General features: G+C 42.2%; 1 protein-coding gene across 1 annotated transcript; it reads left to right on the top strand.

The window, feature by feature from the left end:
• The first annotated feature begins 451 nt into the window (after window positions 1–451).
• LOC115109423 (titin-like) lies at window positions 452–25155 on the top strand. The gene is made up of 12 exons (XM_029634309.2): window positions 452–592; window positions 7378–7495; window positions 7626–9030; window positions 15880–18451; window positions 18625–18772; window positions 19385–19512; window positions 19616–19651; window positions 20108–20382; window positions 20576–20664; window positions 20811–21028; window positions 21125–21173; window positions 21804–25155. Exons 1-12 carry the CDS (start codon window positions 490–492, stop codon window positions 22168–22170), a joined length of 5508 nt encoding a protein of 1835 aa, XP_029490169.1. The 5' UTR covers window positions 452–489; the 3' UTR covers window positions 22171–25155.
• The last annotated feature ends 42 nt before the right edge of the window (window positions 25156–25197 follow it).

Below are 25197 nucleotides of genomic sequence, written 5' to 3'. Positions count from 1 at the left end.
ACTCAAGGTATTCTCAATCCAGGTCATCGAGGTAATGCATACTTTTACAACACCTATTCCAACTAACATCTTAACCACACATCCCGGTTTACCCCCAAGAGTGAAAGAGCAAATCTACACCGGTTTTTAACAATACTGTAAGTGAACCTGTTATATTGACTTTGATGTTATTGAACATTGACGTTGATATACAATTTCATTGATATGACATTGTTGAAAATATAACTTTGTAAGTACTTTTACCATGTCACTTTTTCAACTGCTGAGAAATGTTTAATGTTTGAGAGAGCAATCTCCCTTCACAATCAGTAATGATTAGTAACTGCCTTCTTCCCCTGCCTGGAATAAACAATGTACAGAATAAAGGTTGGCTAAAAGATCCCTGAAATATTGGCCTTCTCATTGGAAAGTACTTTAGCACATGCCCTGAAGAACAGACACTCAAGCTAAAGCACCCTTTCTTTTTCCAGGAGTACATTGTTCGGTGTGATGGCTCAGCTGACTGAGGACACCCAGCCTGTATTTGAGACCACCGTTAAATCCAAGGCTGTGTCAGAGAATTGTAATGTGAAGTTGACATGTGTGGTTACAGGTACGCCTACATCCTTCAGAGTTGTGTATGTGTGTTGGAATGCATTAGATAGTTGAGGATTTGGAGAAAGCGGAGAAACAAACCAACTTCTAAACAGCGATGCAAACATGAAGTGAGAATGGCGATAAATAATGAGAAACGTTGGCTTTTGCTCTTCTTGCAGAAGACAATGCAAAGAGACAAGTTACTTCAAAATGCTTATGACTGCTCATGAATGCTTATCCACCCCAAACCCCCTGACCAACGAGTTCAATGCTTCCTTCAATACTCCCCACGTGGCAAACAGTTAAACCATATCATTAAAAAACAATGTCACATCTTGAGCACTGATCCACAACTGGAAAAGACGTTTAAAGAACCATACTTAGGCAGCCTGTTTTCAGAAGCGCCCCCAACATCAGTCAAATGGTGGTGAGGTCTGATCTTCCACCAACGCTGCATAGCACCTTCCTAGACAAAATGTGCCAAACGATAATTACAGATGCGGCCATGTAACTTTACGAACAAATGCAAAAGTTCAATTCCCCTATCACGGGCAAGGCCATTATTAAGATTACAGGCATCACTATGTGTTCCACAAAAAATATGGTATACCTGATCAAGTTTATTTGTGGTCTATGCTATGTAGGAAAAAATTTAACAAGATCTGAAAACAAGGATTGCAGAACACAGGAGTAATATCAGGACTCTTGATCAGAGAAACGCCTATAGCTGCGTATTTCATGGAAGCTCGTCACAACATCAGCTCTCTGAGATACATTGTTATTGAACATGTTAAGACTCCTAGGAGGGGGGAGATACTGATAATCTATTACTGATAAGAGAATTGTATTGGATTCACCGTTTGTCCACCATGTTTCCTTAAGGTCAGAACTAGAGGTCGACCGAATAATCGGTATGGCCGATTAATTGGGGCCGATTTCAAGTTTTCATAACAATCGGTAATCTGTATTTTTGGACACCGATTGGGGCCGATTTTTTTTTTTAAATATTTTTTTTTTTTTTTTTTACACCTTTATATAACTAGGCAAGTCAGTTAAGAACACATTCTTATTTTCAATGACGGCCTAGGAACGGTGGGTTAACTGCCTTGTTCAGGGGCAGAACGACAGATTTCTACCTTGTCAGCTCGGGATTAGTTTTTTCAACCTTCCGGTTACTAGTCCAAGCTCTAACCACCTGCCTTACATTGCACTCCACGAGGAGCCTGCGTGGCTGGCTGACTACCTGTTACGCAAGGGCAGCAAGAAGCCAAGGTAAGTTGCTAGCTAGCAGTAAACGTATCTAAAAACAATCCATCTTAACATAATCAGTAGTTAACTACACATGGTTGATTATATTACTAGTTTATCTAGCGTGTCCTGCGTTGCATATAATCGATGCGGTGCCTGTTAATTTCTCATCGAATCACAGCCTACTTCGCCAAACGGGTGATGACTTAACAAGCGCTTTCGCGAAAAAAGCACTGTCGTTGCCCCAATGTGTACCTAACCATGAACATCAATGCCTTTCTTTAAAAGCAATATCAAATCAAATCAAATTTATTTATATAGCCCTTCGTACATCAGCTGATATCTCAAAGTGCTGTACAGAAACCCAGCCTAAAACCCCAAACAGCAAACAATGCAGGTGTAAAAGCACGGTGGCTAGGAAAAACTCCCTAGAAAGGCCAAAACCTAGGAAGAAACCTAGAGAGGAACCAGGCTATGTGGGGTGGCCAGTCCTCTTCTGGCTGTGCCGGGTAGAGATTATAACAGAACATGACCAAGATGTTCCAATGTTCATAAATGACCAGCATGGTCGAATAATAATAAGGCAGAACAGTTGAAACTGGAGCAGCAGCACAGTCAGGTGGACTGGGGACAGCAAGGAGTCATCATGTCAGGTAGTCCTGGGGCACGGTCCTAGGGCTCAGGTCCTCCGAGAGAGAGAAAGAAAGAGAGAATTAGAGAGAGCATATGTGGGGTGGCCAGTCCTCTTCTGGCCGTGCCGGGTGGAGATTATAACAGAACGTGGCCAAGATGTTCAAATGTTCATAAATGACCAGCATGGTTGAATAATAGTAAGGCAGAACAGTTGAAACTGGAGCAGCAGCATGGCCAGGTGGACTGGGGACAGCAAGGAGTCATCATGTCAGGTAGTCCTGGGACATGGTCCTAGGGCCCAGGCCAGTTGAAACTGGAGCAGCAGCATGGCCAGGTGGACTGGGGACAGCAAGGAGTCATCATGTCAGGTAGTCCTGGGGCATGGTCCTAGGGCTCAGGTCCTCCGAGAGAGAGAAAGAAAGAGAGAAGGAGAGAATTAGAGAAAGCACACTTAGATTCACACAGGACACCGAATAGGACAGGAGAAGTACTCCAGATATAACAAACTGACCCTAGCCCCCCGACACATAAACTACTGCAGCATAAATACTGGAGGCTGAGACAGGAGGGGTCAGGAGACACTGTGGCTATATACACAAGTATATATTTTTTAACCTGCATATTTAGTTAATATTGCATGCTAACACGAATTTCTTAACTAGGGAAATTCTGTCACTTCTCTTGCGTTCCATGCAAGCAGTATATGCAGCAGTTTGGGACGCCTGGCTCGTTGCGAACTGTGTGAAGTCCATTTATTCCTAACAAAGACCGTAATTAATTTGCCAGAATTGTACATAATTATGACATAACATTGAAGGTTGTACAATGTAACAGCAATATTTAGACTTAGGCATGCCATCCGTTAGATAAAATACGGAACGGTTCCGTATTTCACTGAAAGATTCAACGTTTTGTTTTCGAAATGATAGTTTCCGGATTCAACCATATTAATGACCAAAGGCTCATATTTCTGTGTGTTATTATGTTATAATTAAGTCTATGATTTGATATTTGATAGAGCAGTCTGACTGGGCGATGGTAGGCAGCAGCTGGCTCATAAGCATTCATTCAAACAGCACTTTCGTGCGTTTGAACTTCAATGCATGACTTCAAGCCTATCAACCCCCGAAATTAGGCTGGTGTAACCAATGTGAAATGGCTAGCTAGTTAGCGGGATGTGCGCTAATAGCGTTTCAAACGTCACTCGCTCTGAGATTTGGAGTAGTTCTTCCCCTCTGCAAGGGCCGCAGCTTTTGTGGAGCGATGGGTAATGATGCTTCGAGAGTGGCTGTTGTCGATGTGTTCCTGGTTCGAGCCCAGGTAGGGGCGAGGAGAGGGACAAAAGCTATACTGTTACACTGGCAATACTAAAGTGCCTATAAGAACATCCAATAGTCAAAGGTATATGAAATTTAAAAAATGGTATAGAGAGAAATAGTCCTATAATTTCTATAATAACCTCAACCCAAAACTTCTTACCTGGGAATATTGAAAACCCATGTTAAAAGGAACCACCAGCTTTCATATTATCTCATGTTCTGAGCAAGGAACTTAAACGTTAGCAATTTTACATGGCACCATATTGCACTTTAACTTTCTTTTCCAACATTTTGTTTTTGCATTATTTAAACCAAATTGAACATGTTTCATTATTTATTTGAGGCTAAATTGATTTTATTGATGTATTATATTAAGTTAAAATAAAAGCTTCATTCAGTATTGTTGTAATTGTCACAGCCGTCGAATGAAGAGGACCAAAGCGCGACGTGGTGAGCGTACATATTCCTTTTATTAGAAATGACGCCGACAAAAACAATACAAAACAACCGTGAAGCTTAAGGGCTATGTGCCACAAACAAAGTTAACCTCCCACACTGAAAGGAGGGAAAGGGCTACCTAAGTATGGTTCCCAATCATAGACAACGATAGACAGCTGTCCCTGATTGAGAACCATACCCGGCCAAAACATAGAAATACAATATCATAGAAAACAAAAACATAGAATGCCCACCCCAAATCACACCCTGACCAAACGAAATAGAGACATATAAAGGCTCTAAGGCCCCCCCAAAGGTGCGGACTCCGGCTGCAAAACCTGAATCTATAGGGGAGGGTCTGTGTGGGCATCTATCCGCGGTGGCGGCTCAGGTGCGGGACGCAGACCCCGCTCCACCACTGGCTCCGTTGCAGGCCCCGGACTGGGTACCCTCATTGCAGGCCCCGGACTGGGGACCATCGCTGGAGGCTCCGGACTGGATACCGTCGCTGGAGGCTCCGTACTGGAGGCCGTCGCTGGAGGCTCAGGACTGGGGACCGTCGCTGGAGGTTCCGGACTGGGGACCGTCGCTGGAGGCTCCAGACTGGAGGCCGTCGTGGGAGGCTTCGTGCCATGACTCCTTACTGGATCTTCTTGCCATGGATCATCACTGGAGGCTTCTTGCCATGGATCATCACTGGAGGCTTCTTGCCATGGATCATCACTGGAGGCTTCTTGCCATGGATCATCACTGGAGGCTTCTTGCCATGGATCATCACTGGAGGCTTCTTGCCATGGTTGATCACTGGAGGCTTCTTGCCATGGATCATCACTGGAGGCTTTGTGCCATGGATCATCACTGGAGGCTTTGTGCCATGGATCATCACTGGAGGCTTCGTGCCATGGATCATCACTGGAGGCTTCGTGCCATGGATCATCACTGGAGGCTTCGTGCCATGGATCATCACTGGAGGCTTTGTGCCATGGATCATCACTGGAGGCTTTGTGCCATGGATCATCACTGGAGGCTTCTTGCCATGGGTCATCCCTGGAGTGAGATGGTTATCCCCATCTCATTGATCTTATTAGCGACAAGTTGTTTTTGAAATACACGATAAATACACAAGTATGTGGACACCCCTGCAAATGAGTGGATTCGGCTATTTCAGCCACACCTGTTGCTGACAGATGTATAAAATCAAGAACACCGCCATGCAATCTCCATAGACAAACATTGGCAGTAGAATGGCCTTACTAAAGAGCTCAGTGACTATCAACGTGGCACCGTCATAGGATGCCACCTTTCCAACAAGTCAGTTCGTCACACTTTAGCCCTGCTAGAGCTGCTCCAGTCAACTCTAAGTGCTGTTAATGTGAAGTGGAAATGTCTAGAATCAACAACAGCTCAGCCATGAAGTGGTATGCCACACAAGCTCAAAGATGGAACCACCGAGTGCTGAAGCGCGTAAAAAATAGTCTGTCCTCGGTTGCAACACTCACTACTAAGTTCCGAACTGCCTCTGGAAGCAACGTCAGCACAAGAACTGTTCACGGGGAGCTTCATTAAATGGTTTTCCATGGCCGAGCAGCCGCACACAGGCCTAAGATTATCATGCGCAATGCCAAGCTTCGGATGGAGTGGTGTAAAGCTCGCCTCCATTGGACTCTGGAGCAGTGGAAATTTGTTCTCTGGAGGGATGAATCACCCTTCACCATCTGGCCGTCCAACGGACGAATCTGGGTTTGGTGGACACCAGGAGAACGCTACCTGCCCCAATGCATAGTGCCAACTGTAAAGTTTGTTGGAGGAGGAATAATGGTCTGGGGCTGTTTTCCATGGTTCGGGCTAGGCCACTTAGTTCCAGTGAAGGGAAATCTTAACACGAAAGCATACAATGACATTCTAGACGATTCTGTGCTTCCAACTTTTTGGCAACAGTTTGGGGAAGGCCCTTTCCTGTTTCAGCCTTACAATGCCCCCATGCACAAAGCAGGGTCCATACAGAAATGGTTTGTCGAGATTGGTGTGGAAGAACTTGACTGGCCTGCACAGAGCCCTGACCTCAACCCCATCGAACACTTTTGGGATGAATTGGAACGCCAACTGCAAGCCAGGCCTAATCGCCCAATGGCCCGACCTCACTAATGCTCTTGTGGCTGAATGAAAGTCCCCACAGCAATGTTCCAACATCTAATGGAAATCCTTCCAGAAGGGTGGAGGCTGTTATAGCAGCAAAAGGGGGACCAACTCCATATTAATGCCCATGATTTTGGAATGAGATGTTCGACAAGCAGATGTCCACATATTTTTGGTTCTGTAGTGTAAGTCACTGTAGTTATAACTATGGCCACCACGCGTCCTGCGCGTAATGGTCATATGGACGGGTATTACAATGTAATCTCTTTTTTTTTTTTTTTTACTGTTGCCTAGGCTTTAACTTGGACACATTTGTATGTATATTATCCGATATGACCATATGTACCTATGTGAAAAATTATGATTGACTATGCGCAAAAGTGAATTTAATTGTTTCCTCACCCACCATTGCATGTGTGTAATGGTCATGTGAGGTGAAATGTGTATATTTTGGGATGTGAGCACTCTACAAGAATAGTCAATATATCAGTAAATTGGGAGCATAAAGTGTGCAGGCCTTCCTGTTCTTTACAATTATTCTAAAGCGTATTACGTGAAAAGAAACGTGAAAAGAAAAAAAGCAGTTAAAAAATAAAGGCAGCTGAGACTAAATGATGCAATGTCATAATGATGGCGCAGAGAATCAAGACAAAAATAGGTTTGAAAATCTAAGCAGGTTTTGCTGTTGCCTTCCCTCTGGCACTTGGGTTGGCTGCTTTTCAACTACAGCAGTAAAACTTGTGGCCTTGCATACCGCTATGATGCAACAGTCTGAAACATGCCTTTGTTCTTGATACAATTTCATTTCAAAACTTCCTATTTTATTTAATGATTAGTGGCTACTGTGTGTAAATCTCAAGGGTAACTTGTAAATTTAAAAAATGAGGATAATGAGGGCGTACTCTTAATGAGAGATAAACATGAAACTATCAATATCTTATCAAAAATATATATATTTTAGTATTAAACCAAGTCATTATATTTTACTGTATGTCTGTGATGTACCATCTCCATGTGATGTCCATAGGTAACCCAGCCCCAGAACTGACGTGGTACCGAGACGACATGGAGTTGGACCGATACTGCGGTCTTCCAAAATATAAAATTGTCTGCAATGGAAAAACTCACACACTCCATATTTACAAGTAAGTAAGACAGAGAAAACCATATACCCGAAACCATATAATTCAACAATTAAAATTTGGATTTTCTATTTGAACTTGTGCTCAATGATGCCTGCACAGTTCCTTAAATTATTTGAGCCTCTTTTTGCAGCTGCACAGTGGATGATGCAGCCATCTACCAGGCTTCAGCCAGGAACAGCAAAGGCATTGTCTCCTGCTCTGGGGTTCTGGAGGTAGGCACCATGAGCGAGTACAAGATCCACCAGAGGTTCTTTTCCAAGCTGAAACAGAAGGCAGAGAACAAGAAGAGGGAGTTGGAGGAGAGCAGGAAAAGGGGCAAGGAGAACATCCAGAAAGAGCCTCTGGAACAGCAGCCTCTCCGAAGAAGCCCGATCCCATCTCAGAGGAAACGCCGGTCCTCAAGCGTCCCCTCCTCACCACCAGATGGGGAGGAGATCACAGTCAGCCAGGGGGAAGAGGCTGTGGAGCAGCTATCACCTGCTGTTGAAGAACCTAATGGGGTCAGTGCTAAAGCCAGTGAACCGGCTCCAGTAAAACCTACAGAGAATGGGGGCAAAATTCCCAACAGAGAAACCAGAGAAGCCAAAAAGAAAATAAAGATCTCAAATGGTGTAGATTCTGGTGTTGTCAGCAGTAGTCATACAGGACCAGGCAGTAGTCATACAGGCCCGGGCACCGGAGAAAATTCATATGATGGAGGGATAAGTTTGTCTCAATTTCTGGCAGATACCCTTCATTCGCAGACTGCTGAAGAAAAGATCCCTGTACAAGTGGAGGAAACATTGGCAGCGGAGACAATGGATACTACTACTGCTGATCCTGAAACGGATGTGAGAGAGGAAAAGGGGAGAGAGAGGATTCTTGGAGAACAGGAAAGAGAGAAAATGAGAGGAGGAGAACTGTCAATTGAGAGCGAAAAAGAAAGAGCAAGAGAAGCAGAACAGTTGCATAGGACAACAGCACATAGCGACACAGCCTCCGAAGTCAAAATGGAGGCTAAGACACATGCCCACAAGGAGGGAGATCATCACGATCACCACCACATGCAGGAAACTCTTTCCAATGTGCTCCACTCAGTCAAATACTTTTTCTTTGGTAAGAGCAAGAAGGATCATGCTTCTCATGATCATCATGTGAAAGGTCAGGAGAGCGAGAGAGGTCATACATTAGCCCCAACACAGCCATACCCTAGCCTTCCCCATCCACATCCACAAGAGCAAGATGGTCAACCAGAGGTGTATAAAACCCCCACAGAGGAGACAGTACCCATGGAGGTAGATAGGCTACAGAAAGCCCCGATAACTCTGTTACCACACCAGCAGCCAGATTCATTGGAGCGGCTAAACCCAGATGAACACGAGCGTGGAATTACTATTTCACACCCAGAAGAACCCCCTTCAGCTTCCAAAAGAGCACCAGAGAATGTGCCTCATTCACTGAAGCATGTTGAGCAGAGGGCCATGGATGTATGTCTGGAGGTGATCAGCAACACTACAGAGACAGTGCCCATGTCTGCCCCTCCAGCCCTCAGTGAGGTAAGTTGTGCCTTGTTGCTTCTAAGATTACATTGACCGCTCAGTTGCACACTGCAGTAGGGAGCCACTTAAAGGCTATTTATAGATTGTACATTTGTGCAACAAGACTTGAGTCTAACCACTTCAGGCCAACAGCTAAAATGGTACATATGATTAAGCCACAGCAAATAGCTAGAGAAAGTCCAAAGAACATGCTGAATGCAGATGAATCATAACAGAGACTATTAGTTTGTTAGTTGTGTGTTCGTAGCCACTGTACTGTCTAAAACAGACAGAACACACTAACCAAGAAACTATCAGCAACATGGGGGCAAGTGTGTCAACCAGGTTCTGTCAGACTATCTAGACTCTTGAGAGTGTGGGTTTCAATGCATCAGTATCACTCGAGAGCAACACCTCAAGCAATGTAGTGGGGGAAACAGGGAATCTGCCCAACTTGTATAAAATAATGAGACCATTTCGGGCAGTCAGTCTGGTGTTGACTAATACAAATAATTCTCAGGGAGATTGGATAAGATGAAAAAAATGTGTATTTACAAAAACTCCTAGAAATTGAAATGAAAAACATTCTGTAATTCTCTGTGCACTGTTTTCATTGTGCTTTGATGGTAATGACAAAACTCTAAATCTATCTCACTGTCAAACTCTTAGGGTTGTATTAGCACACATTTGCATGTACTGAAGACAGATAGGCGTATCCAACCATTATGTTGTGACAATGAAATATCATTATATTTGAACAATTAGCTCTGCTGGATAATATAATCATCTATCCACAATATTAAAGCTGATCTACCCCCCCCAAAAGTCAAAAGTTTGGACACACCTACTCATTCAAGGGTTTTTCTTTATTTTTACTATATTCTACAAAGTAGAATAGTAGGGAAGACATCAAACTATGTAGTAACTGAAAAAGTGTTAAACAAATCAAAATATATTTCATATTTGAGATTCTTCAAAGTAGCCACCCTTTTCCTTAATGACAGCTTTCCACATTCTTGGCATTCTCTCAACCAGCTTCATGAGGTAGTCACCTGGAATGCTTTTCCAACAGTCTTGAAGGAGTTCCCACATATGCTGAGCACTTGTTGGCTGCTTTTCCTTCATTCTATGGTCCAACTAGGGCTGTTGCGGTCTCCGATTTACCGCCACACCGGCGGTTACCAGTCATGAAGGCAGTCAAATTCCACATTACCGTTTGTCACAGTAATTAGGCTTCTCCAAGCTCTGACGCTACCAAACTTGCTAACTGCCTGGCACTCAGCACTCTATTGTCCCTCTAATCACTCTGACATCAATGCAAATGTATTTGAAAATTTTAATCAAACACTTCATGAGAGCCCATGCGCTCATGTTGCACAACATTTCTATAGGCTATGCAATTGCGCAAGAAAACAGAGTGATGGCCACTAATAAAAATACGAGGATCCCATCAGCTTTCTATAGGCTAGGACTGCTATATTTATTTGTCGAACTTTCCTTATATTAAGCACATTGCTCACATTTACAACAGGAGTATAGCCTACCTGGCTGGCATGAACATTAAAATGTTACATTTGTTTTAAATAACCACAGGGAAAGTGCATAGATGACATGCATTTTTTCCCGCTGCCCCTGTTTCGATACAGGTGCATGATAATGGTACATAGTCTAGTGCTTTTTTTTTTGTTCATTAGGCCTACTCATCTTGTTGGCTGACGAAAAGTAAATGTGGACAGTTCTTCCAATATCTTCAATATGCACCTCGGAGTTGGATAAGGACACGTGCAGGTGCGTCCCCGATGTGACTGTCTTCACTTGTAGCCTGTGAGAAAGACCCGATCACATGACAGAGAGCCGTGTGAGTGAGAGGAGCTTCGGATTGCGCAGAACACTCAGGGAGAAGGGCACTATGCAGTACTCCGGGCTGCAAAAGGCATGCATTTCTTTAGGGTGCATTATGGCCACAAAGGGGATGCCGCCGTGAAATTCAAGGTATTATCAAGTTACCAAATTGTGAATGAGAGACAATTGGAGTGTGTACAGACTGCGCAATAAGAAAGCAGAGCTCATGCCTTTCAAGTTACTTTTTTCAAATCATCATTAGAGTCTCATCACGCAGTCTTACAATGTATTAAAAATCAAAACATATAGCTCAACGTTTGTAGAACAACTAAAGTTGTAAGTGTGTGCCGACACCGCGATGACCTGCTTTATGGAAGAGAAGGAACCGGACACATCTGCTGACCCCCTGTCATGGTGGCGAGATAACCACTCTAGTTTTTTACATCATCAATAATGTGGAATCAAGCAGCCCGTACATGTTTAAATAACTCAAAATCAAGCAGCCCGTACATGTTTAAATAACTCAAAATCAAGCAGCCCGTACATGTTTAAATAACTCAAAATCAAGCAGCCCGTACATGTTTAAATAACTCAAAATCAAGCAGCCCGTACATGTTTAAATAACTCAAAATCAAGCAGCCCGTACATGTTTAAATAACTCAAAATCAAGCAGCCCGTACATGTTTAAATAACTCAAAATCAAGCAGCCCGTACATGTTTAAATAACTCAAAATCAAGCAGCCCGTACATGTTTAAATAACTCAAAATCAAGCAGCCCGTACATGTTTAAATAACTCAAAATCAAGCAGCCCGTACATGTTTAAATAACTCAAAATCAAGCAGCCCGTACATGTTTAAATAACTCAAAATCAAGCATATAACCTGTTTCAAATGATCACAATTTAAGCTGAATACAGAATAACAGCGCCATGCACGCACTAGCAAGGAAAAATATTCTTTCAATTTTATTCAGTGATGTTCAATTATATTCTTACTATAAAATCATGTAATATAAAATTAAAAATCATATAATATAAAATAACACTTCTTCATATTGTAATGTTTCATAGGAAAGACCAGCCTAAAATGAATAATGGATTTATTGTGACGGTGTACAGGCAATTAAATGGATTTATTACACTTTAGACTTTTAAAATGTAGATGTTTAAAAGGCACGCATCAGCAGCTTGCATGTGTGGAACTCCTTTATGTTAATTAATAGGCAATTACCATGAGACCGACGGTAATTGTTATGCAGGTGAGTGAGGACCCAAAAGCGGTTTAACAGAAACAGAATCTTTTAATGTCCAAACACAGGGAAGACATAAATCCTCTTCAGATGTATCGGTTGACAAAATAGACAACCCGCAGAGAGGGCGACAAATAAATCATAAAGTCCTCTGATCTTTACAGGAGAGTCCCCTTCTAGCAGCAGAGGAGAATAGCAGGGTTAGCGGCAACAGACTGCTGGTCTCTCCGGGTAGGCGCGGGTTGTAGAGGACAGAGGTACCTGATCACACGTAGCATCTGATGAAGAGGCAGATTACGACAGGACGGGACAAGGGTGAAGCAAACGAGAATCTGACAAAGACAGAAGCAGAAACAGAGAGAGAAATAGAGACCTAATCAGAGGGAAAAAAGGGAACAGGTGGGAGAGAGTAAACGAGGTAGTTAGAGGAGATGAGGAACAGCTGGGGGAAGGAAAGGGAGAGAAGGTAACCTAATACGACCAGCAGGGGGAAACGAAGTGAAGAGAAAGAACAGGAACAAGACATAACATGACAATACATGACAGTAATTGACCATCACCAGCTGATTACATTTTGTGACAGCCACAGCCCTAGGTCCAACTCATCCCAAACCCTCTCAATTGGGGTTGGTGATTGTGGAGGGCAGGTCATCTGATGCAGCACTCAATCACTCTCCTTCTTGGTCAAATAGCCCTTACACAGCCTGGAGGTGTGTTTTGGGTCATTGTCCTGTTGAAAAACAAATAACAGTTCCACTAAACACAAACCAGATTGGATGGTGTATCGCTGCAGAATGCTGTGGTAGCCATGCTGGTTAAGTGTGCCTTGAATTCTAAATAAATCACTGACAGTGTCACCAGCAACGCACCCCCACACCATCACACCTCCTCCTCCATGCTACACGGTGGGAACCACATATGCAGAGATCATCCGTTCACCTACTCTGCGTCTCACAAAGACACGGCGGTTGGAACCATTTGGACTCATCAGAACAAAGGACAGATTTCCACCGGTCTAATGTCCATTGCTCGTGTTTCTTGGCCCAAGCAAGTCTCTTCTTCTTATTGCTGTCCTTTAGTAGTGATTTCTTTGCAGCAATTCAACCATGAATGCCTGATTCATGCAGTCTCCTCTGAAAAGTTGATGTTGAGATGTATCTGTTACTTGAACTCTGAAGCATTTTTTGGGGCTGCAATCTGAGGTGCAGTTAAATTGCCAATTTGGCTCAAATGCATTAAGAAGGAAAGAAATTCCACAAATGAACTTTTAACAAGGCACACCTGTTAATTGAAATGCATTCCAGGTGACTACCTCATGGAGCTGGTTGAGAGAATGCAAGAGTGTGCAAAACTGTCATCAAGGTAAAGGATGGCTACTTTGAAGAACCTCAAATCTAAAATATATTTAGATTTTTTTAACACTATTTTGGTTACTGCAGGATACCATATGTGTTGATTTCTTCACTATTATTCTACAATGTAGAAAATAGTAAACAAAGAAAAACCATTGATTGAGTAGGTGTGTTCAAACTTTTGACTGGTACTGTATATATAATGGTTGTTTGATTGTAGTCCTGCCCACAACTTACTGACGTTGTTCAATGTAATGTTATACCGTACACAACACAACTATATGACACATCATAGACTAACTTCACTGGCAAACTGATATGGTTCTGTTTAATGTCTCAGTAATGTAACTAGAATCAACATCTCTCTCAATGCCAGTGTGACACATTATGGCACTAATTCTATTTGTCCCCTACGGTGCTAATTCCAATTAACCTGGAAGTCTGCTGCCCATTGTGTTTATATTGGATTAGAACATTAGAACATGCAGTAAGGGGAGCTGCTCTCCACTCTTCACACAAACCATGGTTTTGTGGATATGTTTCTCCATAATGTGGAACTGCAACTCCCCTTTCCTGTTGTGGCCAGTTAATGTTAGAAGTTGTGGCAAATCAATTGGAGGAACTCATAACAATCGACAGAACTTTGTTTGTGCACAAGACTAAACATTCTGTTAAAGAGGCCTTGTTCGTGCTAGAGTAACATTTTTTAGACTGAACATGACACCAGTTCCTCTTCATTTAACACAACTCGGACTCTCCTGTTCTAACATGTCATGGAACTGTAAGGGGTCTGTTTGACGTCACATAAGAAAACGAATGACCTGAGAAAAAAGCCAGGGGAAGTTGTAGATAGATTCCTCAAAATGATAAACCTTATTATTCAGATATTTATACGACATACTGTTCTTCAAACAAACCTGTAATCCAGGAAAAATATTGCATTAGAATAAAACATTTATGCATCTGATTGTTTTAATTAACATGGAAATTGCTTTTGCCACAGGCAATGTTACTTTTTAAAGGCTCCGCTTTCAAATATAATTTATGACTTTTATGTTAAAGTCACGTGTTGTCCCTATTTCCCCATAGACAATTACATTTTCTAAGCATGTGCTCAGCAACGGCAAATTACTTTGAGCATTAGTCACTTGAGGTGGGATGATAGTCCCTTGCCAACAGATATGCACTCATTCATTCAGCTCACTGTGCAAGCAACACACCTGTTAAAGGACTGGGGAAAGCCCCAACTTCAACACAACAGGTCCATTTCCAGCATCCTTTAACCTACTGTACCTGACAAGAAAACATCTGAATTATCCCAACACATGGTCCCCCTTTAAATACGTTACTGCAAAATAGAAAAGCATGAAATAAAATAAACGATAGAATGGTTTAATTTATTGATTCTTTAATTGTATCATCAGATCATATGATTATTTCCCTTATTAGACTGCCATATGTAATACAGTAGCAGTGTTTGGGATCCAGGTTTTTTCCTTGTGTGGAAGAAATGAGGAACCGTTTACCTTATCTGGTGCAGATAAAGCTGTCCGTTTTTAAACACTTGACATTTTCCAACACTTGGTTTCAATTAACCTTGATCCTGTTCGATATGGGTAAGGGAGAGTTCATGAAAACTGACCGGTCGTAAACATTTTTTTTTAATTGTCCGTGGTCACACAAACATTATGTACACATTTGCCGATTTTAACATATTCACAAAGGTTATACAGTTCACGAATGTTGAAAACTCTGGGTGACACTTTTTTGGGATATTCCCACATACTGTATTTTATCTTCAGATGATCATACTATCAACAAACTATCTATTGATAAGAATCTACTTGCTAAGGTTACAGTAAAGGTTTAGACTAAGTGTTATGGTAAGGGTTAAGATTAGGGTTAGGGCTAGGGATAGTAGATAGTTGAAATGTTGTTGACAGTTATTGAATATCTACGGAACATCTACAAACCATCTATCCAAATAAAGTGTTACCAAACTCTGATATGGATCTTTAAATATTCTGGAATTATGTTATATCTCTGGTCATTCTTTAAAACTGATTTATTATGGAAAACAACTTTCCTCGGTCTTAAAGAAGCACTGAGTGTTCAATAGTCAAAGGTGAACATACTGGCCTTGGTCATGTGGTTGGCCATAACAAATAGTTTGTCAATGATTTAAAAACCCTTTTCGTTGCAGATCATCTTTATTGGTTTGTGATACTTCTCCAAAGCTAAATGTCGATAAAGATTCATAGTCACAAGATAATATGATTATATCAGCTACCACTAAGTTAAATCCTAACATAGTAGTTATCATGGTGTTGTCATTAATTATGGTGTTGTTCAGGGCTTTACAAATACCATGTGAGTGTTTGATGTTATGTGGTACTAAACAGCTGTGTTTGTTTTTGCCTCAAGGCTGCCGAGGATCAGACCCAGGCAGACTCAGTCCCCCACATGGTTGTTTCAGCCCCACATGAGATAAACATCCAAGTGTTTTCACCCGGGACTGATCAGGTGACAAGACTAAATGGTAAAACTGAAGATTTACACAAACAGGGTATATCTGACTCTACACGGAACCCAGACCCCAGCAGTGGAGCAGGTCCCCACATGTCAAACCTAACTAGTACGGATGACAGTGGGAGTGCTCCTAACAATAATGTCCCACCCACAGTCAGCCAGTGCCTCATCGAAAGTGAAAAAGAGAAGGAAATGCATGTGGATGACAAGGGCATTGAAAGTGTCTATAAGAATCATGAAGAGAAAAGTGATGTCAAAGCAGAGAATCAACCATGCCCCACTTTAAATGTGAGTGCAGGGATATTTGATATCAAAACACCTGCTGTGGAAGAGAGAATTGAAACATGCCATTTTAAAACACAAGAGCAGCAGACTCTTACTTTGGATGATAAAGTTAGTACACACGATTCTAAGTCCCAAGACAAGTATATTGATACTTTGCAAGAGAATGTAGAGACAATTTCTTCAAAAGCACACATAGAATGCATCCCGGTTTTAGAGGAGAGTAAAGAGAAAATACATAACAAGGAGGAGGAGATACATTTCAAAAGATTGGAGGAATCTTCTCCCACTTTGCTGCAAAAGAGTTTAAAGAATAGAGATCTAAAAATACCAGATGAATACCCTCCTGTGGCAGGGGAGAGCATAGAGGACCATGATCTCAACACAAAAAGGAAATCTCTCTTAGCTTTAGAGAAAAGTGTTGAAAGTGCCTTAAAAGTGGAATGTACTCCTGCTTTGGAGAATAGGTTAGTGGACTGTCCATTTGGCAACCAGAATGTGAGATTACAGAGAAATGAGGTGCCAACCCTCACTATGGAGAAACGGGTTGACATTGTGACCGAGATAAAGGTAGAAATGCTGGGTGAATCTAAGAGCCACTCAGAGAGACAGCCTGTGAGAGGCTCTGCCATTGTGCCCGCTGAGCAACCAGTGGCAGCATCAGTTACCAGTCGAAAGGCTAATGCCACTCATCTGGGTGGATATTCTAGAAATGTAACAGAGATTAGAATTGTAGATTCTGCTCTTAAAATCCCAGAAATCAAAATTATTGTGACAGAACAACAGACAAAAGAGGAGCCAACGATTATACCAAATATAGAGATTACGGAACCAGAAGTCAAAGAGCCTACACAGCCATTAATACGTATTACACCCAATGAACCTACATCAGAGTCAGCCATTTTCCAAAAGGATGATGCAAAAGATGTTTTAGACATAATGATCACAGAAAAAAGTGCAGCTGTTACCCCAGTGATGATTGATGTGACACCCACTCAAGAAAGTAAGCAGAATAATATTATCATCGAACCAATGGAGAAAGTGCAGGAAGTTACACCAGTTGAAGAGGCAAAAACGCCTACGGCAGAGAAACCAACGAATAGTGAGTGCCTCACAAAGACGGATAATAAGTTAATTCCTAAAAGAAATGTTTCATATTCTGATGATAGTGAACTAGACCATGAGCATCCACAAGTTAAGCCCCTCGTCTTAGATACAGGAACATCGGAGGAAGTACCCAAAGTGCCTCTGTTTGTGGTCCCTCCTATTTCTGTAATCTGTGAGGATAGCCCTTTTGAAAGCGAAGAGCTTCTTAAAAATGAGAGTAAAGAATCAGAATCCTTCGTGGCTATGCTCAGGGGGGTCAAGAGTGATTTAGAAAATTCTTCTACCCCTGAGTCTGACAAACCCCATAGTATTCCTCAAAAACAGACTATAGAAACAAAGGAACGTAGCGTGATAGACAATATCCCCTCTGTGTCATATAAACCCGTAATGCCAACAGAAGAAACAACAATCCAAAAAGCTGAGGCCTTCAGTATTACAGAAACTGATAAGGTAAAACCACTCAAAGAGTCAAGGATAGAGTCTTACATCATTGGCGATGAACCAAGAGAAAGAACCCCTATTGAGAGGCTTGCTGTCAAACCCCCAACACCCCCCAGGAGTCCCAGTACTCTTCGTAGGTTAATGTCCAGGACTCCCCCTGCCATTACTGTGGATGACCCTGCTAACAGTGAGAAGGCAGGATTGGAGCAGAGTGGTGGAGACACCCCAACGTCCTCCCTGTCTTGTGAGAGCAGCCCCAAGCTGAAAAGAAGGGACAGTCTGACCCTCATCCGCTCTGCCACGCCTGAGGAGCTGGCGTCTGGAGCTCGCCGCAAGATCTTCATCCCCAGAGAGGGAGAAGGGGTAGTGGTGGCGCTGGGTGTGGGTGGTAGCCCACTGGACACCCAGGTCAAGGAGGCGACTCCATACTTGTCGCCCAGTCAGGCTCGCAGGGCGGCATTCCTGCAGGCCCCAGCAGGCTCACAGACCCCACCGCTGGAGAGACGCTCCCCTCTGCTGAGCCGTAGGAAGGCAACTCTGGAGGTGCCTAAAGTTGTGGAGACCAACACAGAGGAGCCAGAGAGCCCAAAGACTGAGGTCAAACCTCCTGAAAAGGAGAAGCTGAACCCCTTCAAAGGTAAAACAATAAAATAGGAAATGTATGAGATTAATCCAATATTGTTTCTATGTCCATCTCTTGGTGTTGGTGTATCCTATCAGGAGGAGCTGATCAGGAAGCTGCTACTGAATGTAGAAACGTTAGAGGAAATCATGTACAGTATATCTTTACCTTGGTGTCCTCCCACCCAGCTCCTCAGGTTATCCGTAAAATCAGGGGAGAGCCCTTCCCAGATGCCTCAGGACACTTGAAACTCTGGTGCCAGTTCTTCAACGTGCTCAGTGACTCCTCCATCAAGTGGTACAGGGACGAGGAAGAGATAGTTGAGGTGAAAAGAAGGTAAATCCCTAGGGCATCTCCCAACCCAGAGTTTACAGTAACTGCTTCCAATACATCTATCTAGCGGTGACATGGCATTTATATTCACTCTGATCAAAGCCATCGTGCATTTACAGTAATAGACACCTGCCCTCTGAAAACAGTTGCTTTGTACAGTATTACTGTAAGCATTCATTAATAGCCCCATTGATTGGTTCATCTGGGCCCTGTGCTATATTTGAAGAACTAATGTTCTGAAGATGGACAGCCTTTAATTTTAGCAGCGGGTTTATCACACAGCCATGTCATTCTCTCATTCTCACTCTGGGAGGTGTCCAGTTTATGTGACAAGGGAGCCCACAGCTCTGATCCTGACTGACACAGGGAGGTGAAGCTTTGGCCAGACACAGCCACTGAAAACTGAGACACTATTTCACTATTCACCAGGGGGCTTTAAAATATAAATCTGTGCTATTGGCTGCTAGGTCAGCAAAATCTCCCCTCATGCAAGCATGGCACGCAGCACTACTGTCTGTCTCAGTCTCACAGTGACCTCTTGTGGAGGTGAATACATTATTGAATATGCTGTGATCTTGTGTCACGTCAACCTTTTTATCTTCTTTTATTTCCCAGTGGAGGAGATGAGAGCCAAGTAGCGCTGGCCATCGTCCAGACATCCAGTCAAGATTGTGGGGTGTACGGCTGCACAATCAAGAACGAATTTGGGACTGATTCAACTGACTTCCTTCTCAGCGTAGACTGTAAATTATGTTAACCTAATGGCATATTTCAAATCCCACAACATTACTTCAACCATTTATTCCATGAGTTACTAATTGTGTTTGTTTTTTTGTTTTTCTGCAGTACTTTCAGAGTACTTCCTGCGTGAGGATTTAGAAGGTAAGCCTCATAGGCACTGAGGAGGTTTATACAGTATTATAAACCGGGTGGTTCGAGCCCTGCATGCTGATTGGCTGACGGCCGTGGTATATCAGACTGTATACCACAGGTATGACAAAACATTTATTTTACAGCTCTAACTATGTTGGTAACCAGTTTATAATAGCAATAAGGCACCTCGGGGGTTTATGATACATGGTCAATATACCACGGCTAGGGGCTGTGTCCAGGCACTGAAAACACTACCTGTATTGCGTCATGTCCAGGCACTCTGCGTTGCATCGCGCAAAGAACAGCCCTTAGCCGTGGTACATTGGCCATATACCACACCTCCTCAGGCCTTATTGCTTAAATAACTTAAACATACTGTATTGTTGACTACCTTATTGCTATGATATAACACAATGTTACTACTCCTGTAGAGAGTTTCTGACATTCATATTGCATCCTTTACAGTTGGAGAAGAGATAGAAATGACTCAAATGCTATTCACCAAAGGCCTAGCAGACCCGGGATACTGGGGGGAGAAGTTCTTTGGGCGCATCATGACACAAGAGGCCCACCTGGGAGAGGGCTGTGCACACAAGGCCTGCAGGGTGAAGGTCATCTATGGCCTGGACCCTGTGTTTGAGTCCGGAACCAACTGCATCATCAAAGTACAAAACCCCATCGCCTATGGGACCAATGAGGACAGTAACCTTGCAGAGAGAAACATGGAAATTACTAAGCAGGTGAGTCTTACTGTACATCACATCATGAGGACATTCAGGTACAGATTTAAGAAATTAAAAAGAGTCCAGGGTGCATATCAGTGCATAATTGGTTTTCACTAGTTTAACATTGAATTGGTGATTATAGAGAAAAAGCATATGGGAAAACAAATGTGACACAAATGCAATGCGTCTTTGCCTTTTGTCTCACCAGGAGTGCAAAATCCAAAACACAGTTCGGGAGTATTGCAAAATCTTTGCTGCTGAGGCGAGGGTGATTGAAAACTTTGGCTTTTCACTGGAGTAAGTAATATAATGACTGCAATTCAAATTTTGATCATTATCAATGATCATTATCAATACACAATAGTATGAGTAAATCAATGACAAAAAATGACAGAGTATGGTTATGTCATTCATTCCCTTTGTTTTTCTGCATGCTTACACAGAGTAAGCCCTCTTTATCTGATGTACCGCCCTGCCAACTCGGTCCCATATGCCACTGTAGAGGCTGACCTGAAGGACATCTTCCTCAAGTACTGTATGATGGATGCGAAAGGCAGGCTGATCACCAGAGCCACCTCAGAGGTGGAAATGAAATGCTGCTCCTTCCAGCATTGGATCCACCAATGGACAAACGGCAACTTACTGGTCACTGGGCTGGAGGGTAAGAAAGACTAGCAGACAAGGTCATTCTCAAAAGAAAAAGATGAAAAAAGGCAGTTCAAACAACAAAATGATCCGTGTTATTTGTTTATTTCAGGTGTTGGACCAAAGATCACTAAAGTTAGAATCGTCACAAAATTGAAGGGGTTTGTACATCATTACATATTTAGGTTGTCATATGGAATTACACATTAAGGCTCAGTGTTGGGGAAGCTACTCTGAAAATATAGTTTACCAAGCTACTTCACACTGGAAGAAGTTAAGCTACATTACAGCTACCCTTAAGAAAAATCGAGTTTACTTAACTATAGTTACTTTGAAAAAGTAGTTCACTACTTTTTTCTTTTTTATTATCATATGTAAATCTGAAATGTCAAACTACAAATTGCAAGAACAAATAACTCTGGGGTCATAAGTTAACATAATGTGTAATTTAGCCTATTAAATATTTCAAGTGAAAATTAAGCAGATCTGATGCCGAAAAAGAAAGGAAATGATTGCTTACTTCACCCATATTTTCTTATCTTTTTGCAAAAAAAGGTAGTGTGTATTTCCAGTAGCTAGGTAATTAACTAGAGAAAACACTACCTAGATATGAATTCAGTACAACTACCACCAAGCTACGGCAAAATGTAGTTAAATTCAGTTGAACTACATGTAGTTCACTACTCCCCAACTCTGTTGATGCTTTAAGTAGGCATATATTCGTGCAAATGTTTTACCAGTTGGTCCACATCGTCTTATCCAACTCTAAGGAAATTACTTCTGCATTGCAGGTATCAAGGCCTTACAGAGGATGGTTCTCCTAAGGTGTTTGAGCAGTTCCTGACTCAGCATCAGTGTAACTACTACTGTGGGCTTCTCAGCCTGAGAACCCTGAAGCCCATGGACACCCTGCAGCAGCCCCCCAAAATCAAAGTCTCCCGAAGCCCCCTGCTCGGCAGAAAGTTGGGCTCATCCAGCCCTCAGCTCAACAGGAAGTTGCTCTCATCCAGCCCCCAGCTACAGAGAAAAGGACTTAACAGCCCCTTGACAACCAGAAAGTCAACCTCCAGCCCAAAGGTGCCAAGAAAGACTGGGGAGACAGAAAACAAGTCCACAGCCAAACCCAATGCCGATGACAGACTCAAAGTTGTGTTATGAGGTAAAAATGACAAAAGGGAATACATATCAAAACAGCTTCCCTTTTCCTTCACGCAAACATTCAACTTTGTTTTCCTGTCACCTATTACCGTATTTAGTTTGGTTGAAGCTAAGATGACCAGCATGGCCATTGAACAAAATGCAGCAGACTTTGTGCCTGAAAAGTCCTCATCCAAGAGAAAAACAGGGAGATTAGTTCAAATCTAGGGAATAGGTCAATGACTGACCCTGTTGGATGGTTGTGTAACAATACTGTGAATTTCTCAATCACAATCAGTAGTAAGATACTCCCCTTCTCCAGCTTACTGTTGAACTGCTGAACTGGTTAATTGAGTGGAGGTACAGTACTTTTAAGGTCTCTTCAACTTCCAGCACTAAGGAAATGGGACACAGTGATTCACCTCAGGTTCAGAACCAAGTGCTCTGTCCCCTGCAAAGGAGAATAGACCTATGAAGTGGTTGAAACAATGGTGCTGGATGAAAAGTGGTGGCTGTAAGCAGCAATCTAATAGCTTGATGCAGATGCAAGGGGATTGGAGTGCACCAACTGCCTTGTACATCTGTGATGTACTGTATATGTCTTGGACATACAGTGCATTCGGAAAGTATTCAGACCCCTTGACTTTTTACATCATTTTGATACGTTACAGCCTTATTCTAAAATTGATTAAATTATTTTTTTCTCTCATCAATCTACACACAATACCAAACAATGACAAAGTGAAAACAGGTTTTCAGAATTTTTGCAAATGTATTAAAAATAAGACAGAAAAACCTTATTTACATATGTGTTCAGACCCTTTGGTATGAGACTCGAAATTGCATCCTGTTTCCATTGATCATCCTTGAGATGTTTCTACAACTTGATTGGAGTCCACCTGTGGTAAATTCAATTGATTGGACATTTGGAAAGGCACACACCAGTCTATATAAGGTCCCACAGTTGACAGTGCATGTCAAAGCAAAAACCAAGCCATGAGGTAGAAGGAATTGTCCGTAGAGCTCCGAGACAGGTTTGTGTCGAGGCACAGATCTGGGGAAGGGTACCAAAAAATGTCTGCAGCATTGATGGTCCCCAAGAACACAGTGGCCTCCTTCATTTTGAAATGGAAGAAGTTTGTAACCACCAAGACTCTTCCTAGAGCTGGCCATCTGGTCAAACTGAGCAATTGGGGGAGAATGGCCTTGGTCACGGAGGTAGAGTGGCCAGACGGAAGCCACTCCTCAGTAGAAGGCACATGACAGCCCGCTTGGAGTTTGCCAAAAGGCACCTAAAGGACTCTCAGACCATGAGAAACAAGAAACATGATAACTTTTTGGCCTGAATTTCAAGCGTCAAGTCAGGAGGAAACCTGGCACCATTCCTACATTGAAGCATGGTGGTGGCATCTTCGGGACAAGTCTTTGAATGTCCTTGAGTGGCCCAGCCAGAGCCCAGACTTGAACCCGATAAAACATCTCTGGAGAGACCTGAAAATAGCTGTGCAGCAATGCTCCCCATCCAACCTAAAAGAGCTTGAGAGGATCTGCAGAGAAGAATGGGAGAAACTCACCAAATACAGGTGTGCCAAGCTTGTAACGTCATACCCAAGAAGACTCGAGGCTGTAATCGCTGCCAAAGGTGCTTCAACAAAGTACTGAGTAAAGGGTCTGAATACTTGTGATATTTCAGTATTTTTGCAAAAATGTCTAAAAAACTGTATTCCTTTGTCATTATTGGGTATTGTGTGCAGATTGAGGGAGAAAAAAATCAATTTGATCAATTTTAGAATAAGGCTGTAACGTAACAAAATGTGGAATAAGTCTAGGTGTCTGAATACTGTCCAAATGCACTGTAGAAATAGTTTTTGTTGGTCAGTAATTTGATCTTGTTAATGTTAGTGGAATAGCATGTTCTAAGATGTTCTATTATGGCAGTATTATGTCCTAAAACTATGCAATGCACTCTTCCAAATACTGAGCAAAGACAATATTGCCTCTTTACTGAGAATTTGTTTTTGTGCACATTTTTTGCAAATGTTTTCTTGCCTTTTGAAAATTGTCAGGTTTTTGTAGTTCAGTTCATTTTTGTTGAACTTTATAAACCCCATAATCTGTTAATTAGAAAATAATATGTTCACAGCTTAAGTCTGAACAGTACAGTACACCGATCCCCTTACCCTGGTTCCTCAAACGATTGGCACTTGTCGTGATATGTAACTGACAAAGCTTTGAGTGTTGAAGAATGGGAAGGGGCTTATAGAAATTAACACTAACTTTGTTAGTGCCATTTACACGCATGAGTCAACTTACAAAGTGAAAGACATGGCTATATAATATGAGAACCATGTAAAAACTGGGTTAGACCTGGCCCATGGTCACAGTAAAGCAGTAGCTCACCTGGTAGCTTATCTTTATGACTGTAATTGATATGCATTCACATCATTCACACTTCTGGTGTTTACTTATTCATGAACTGTAGATGACCGTGTCAAAAATACTGTAAGAAAATTGTGGTCTGTTGTGACATGAGCAAACTGTTAAATGTCTGTAATGTGTGTAATGGGTTGATATTGTCACTAGTTTGTAGTGTATGTACTGGAGTGAGTGAGTGAGTGAGTGAGTGAGTGAGTGAGTGAGTGAGTGAGTGAGTGAGTGAGTGAGTGAGTGAGTGAGTGAGTGAGTGAGTGAGTGAGTGAGTGAGTGAGTGAGTGAGGTATATGTGTGTGCTTGTTGGCAGAGTGCTACTGAAATGAATGTCCATGACACTGTAATATTTGGTATGTTATGTGGTGCCAACAGATTTTGTAAAATAAAAGTGTACATACCATTCTTGTCAAACGTTCATACTCATATTTTTACGTACTGTATTTACAGATTTACTCAATGTTATAATTTACAATCAATATACAATTCAGTATTTCTTTACATTTATTTTCATAATATCTGTCTTCTGACACTTTGAATGAAAGGGTGAATCATAAGAAATAAATATTTTTAAAAATAACATGTCAAAGGGCTGGTTTAATCTGTACATGCTTAATCTTC

Source organism: Oncorhynchus nerka, linkage group LG25, assembly GCF_034236695.1.
Source record: "Oncorhynchus nerka isolate Pitt River linkage group LG25, Oner_Uvic_2.0, whole genome shotgun sequence".
NCBI lineage: Eukaryota > Metazoa > Chordata > Actinopteri > Salmoniformes > Salmonidae > Oncorhynchus > Oncorhynchus nerka.
This window is presented reverse-complemented; position numbering and strand designations above follow the sequence as displayed.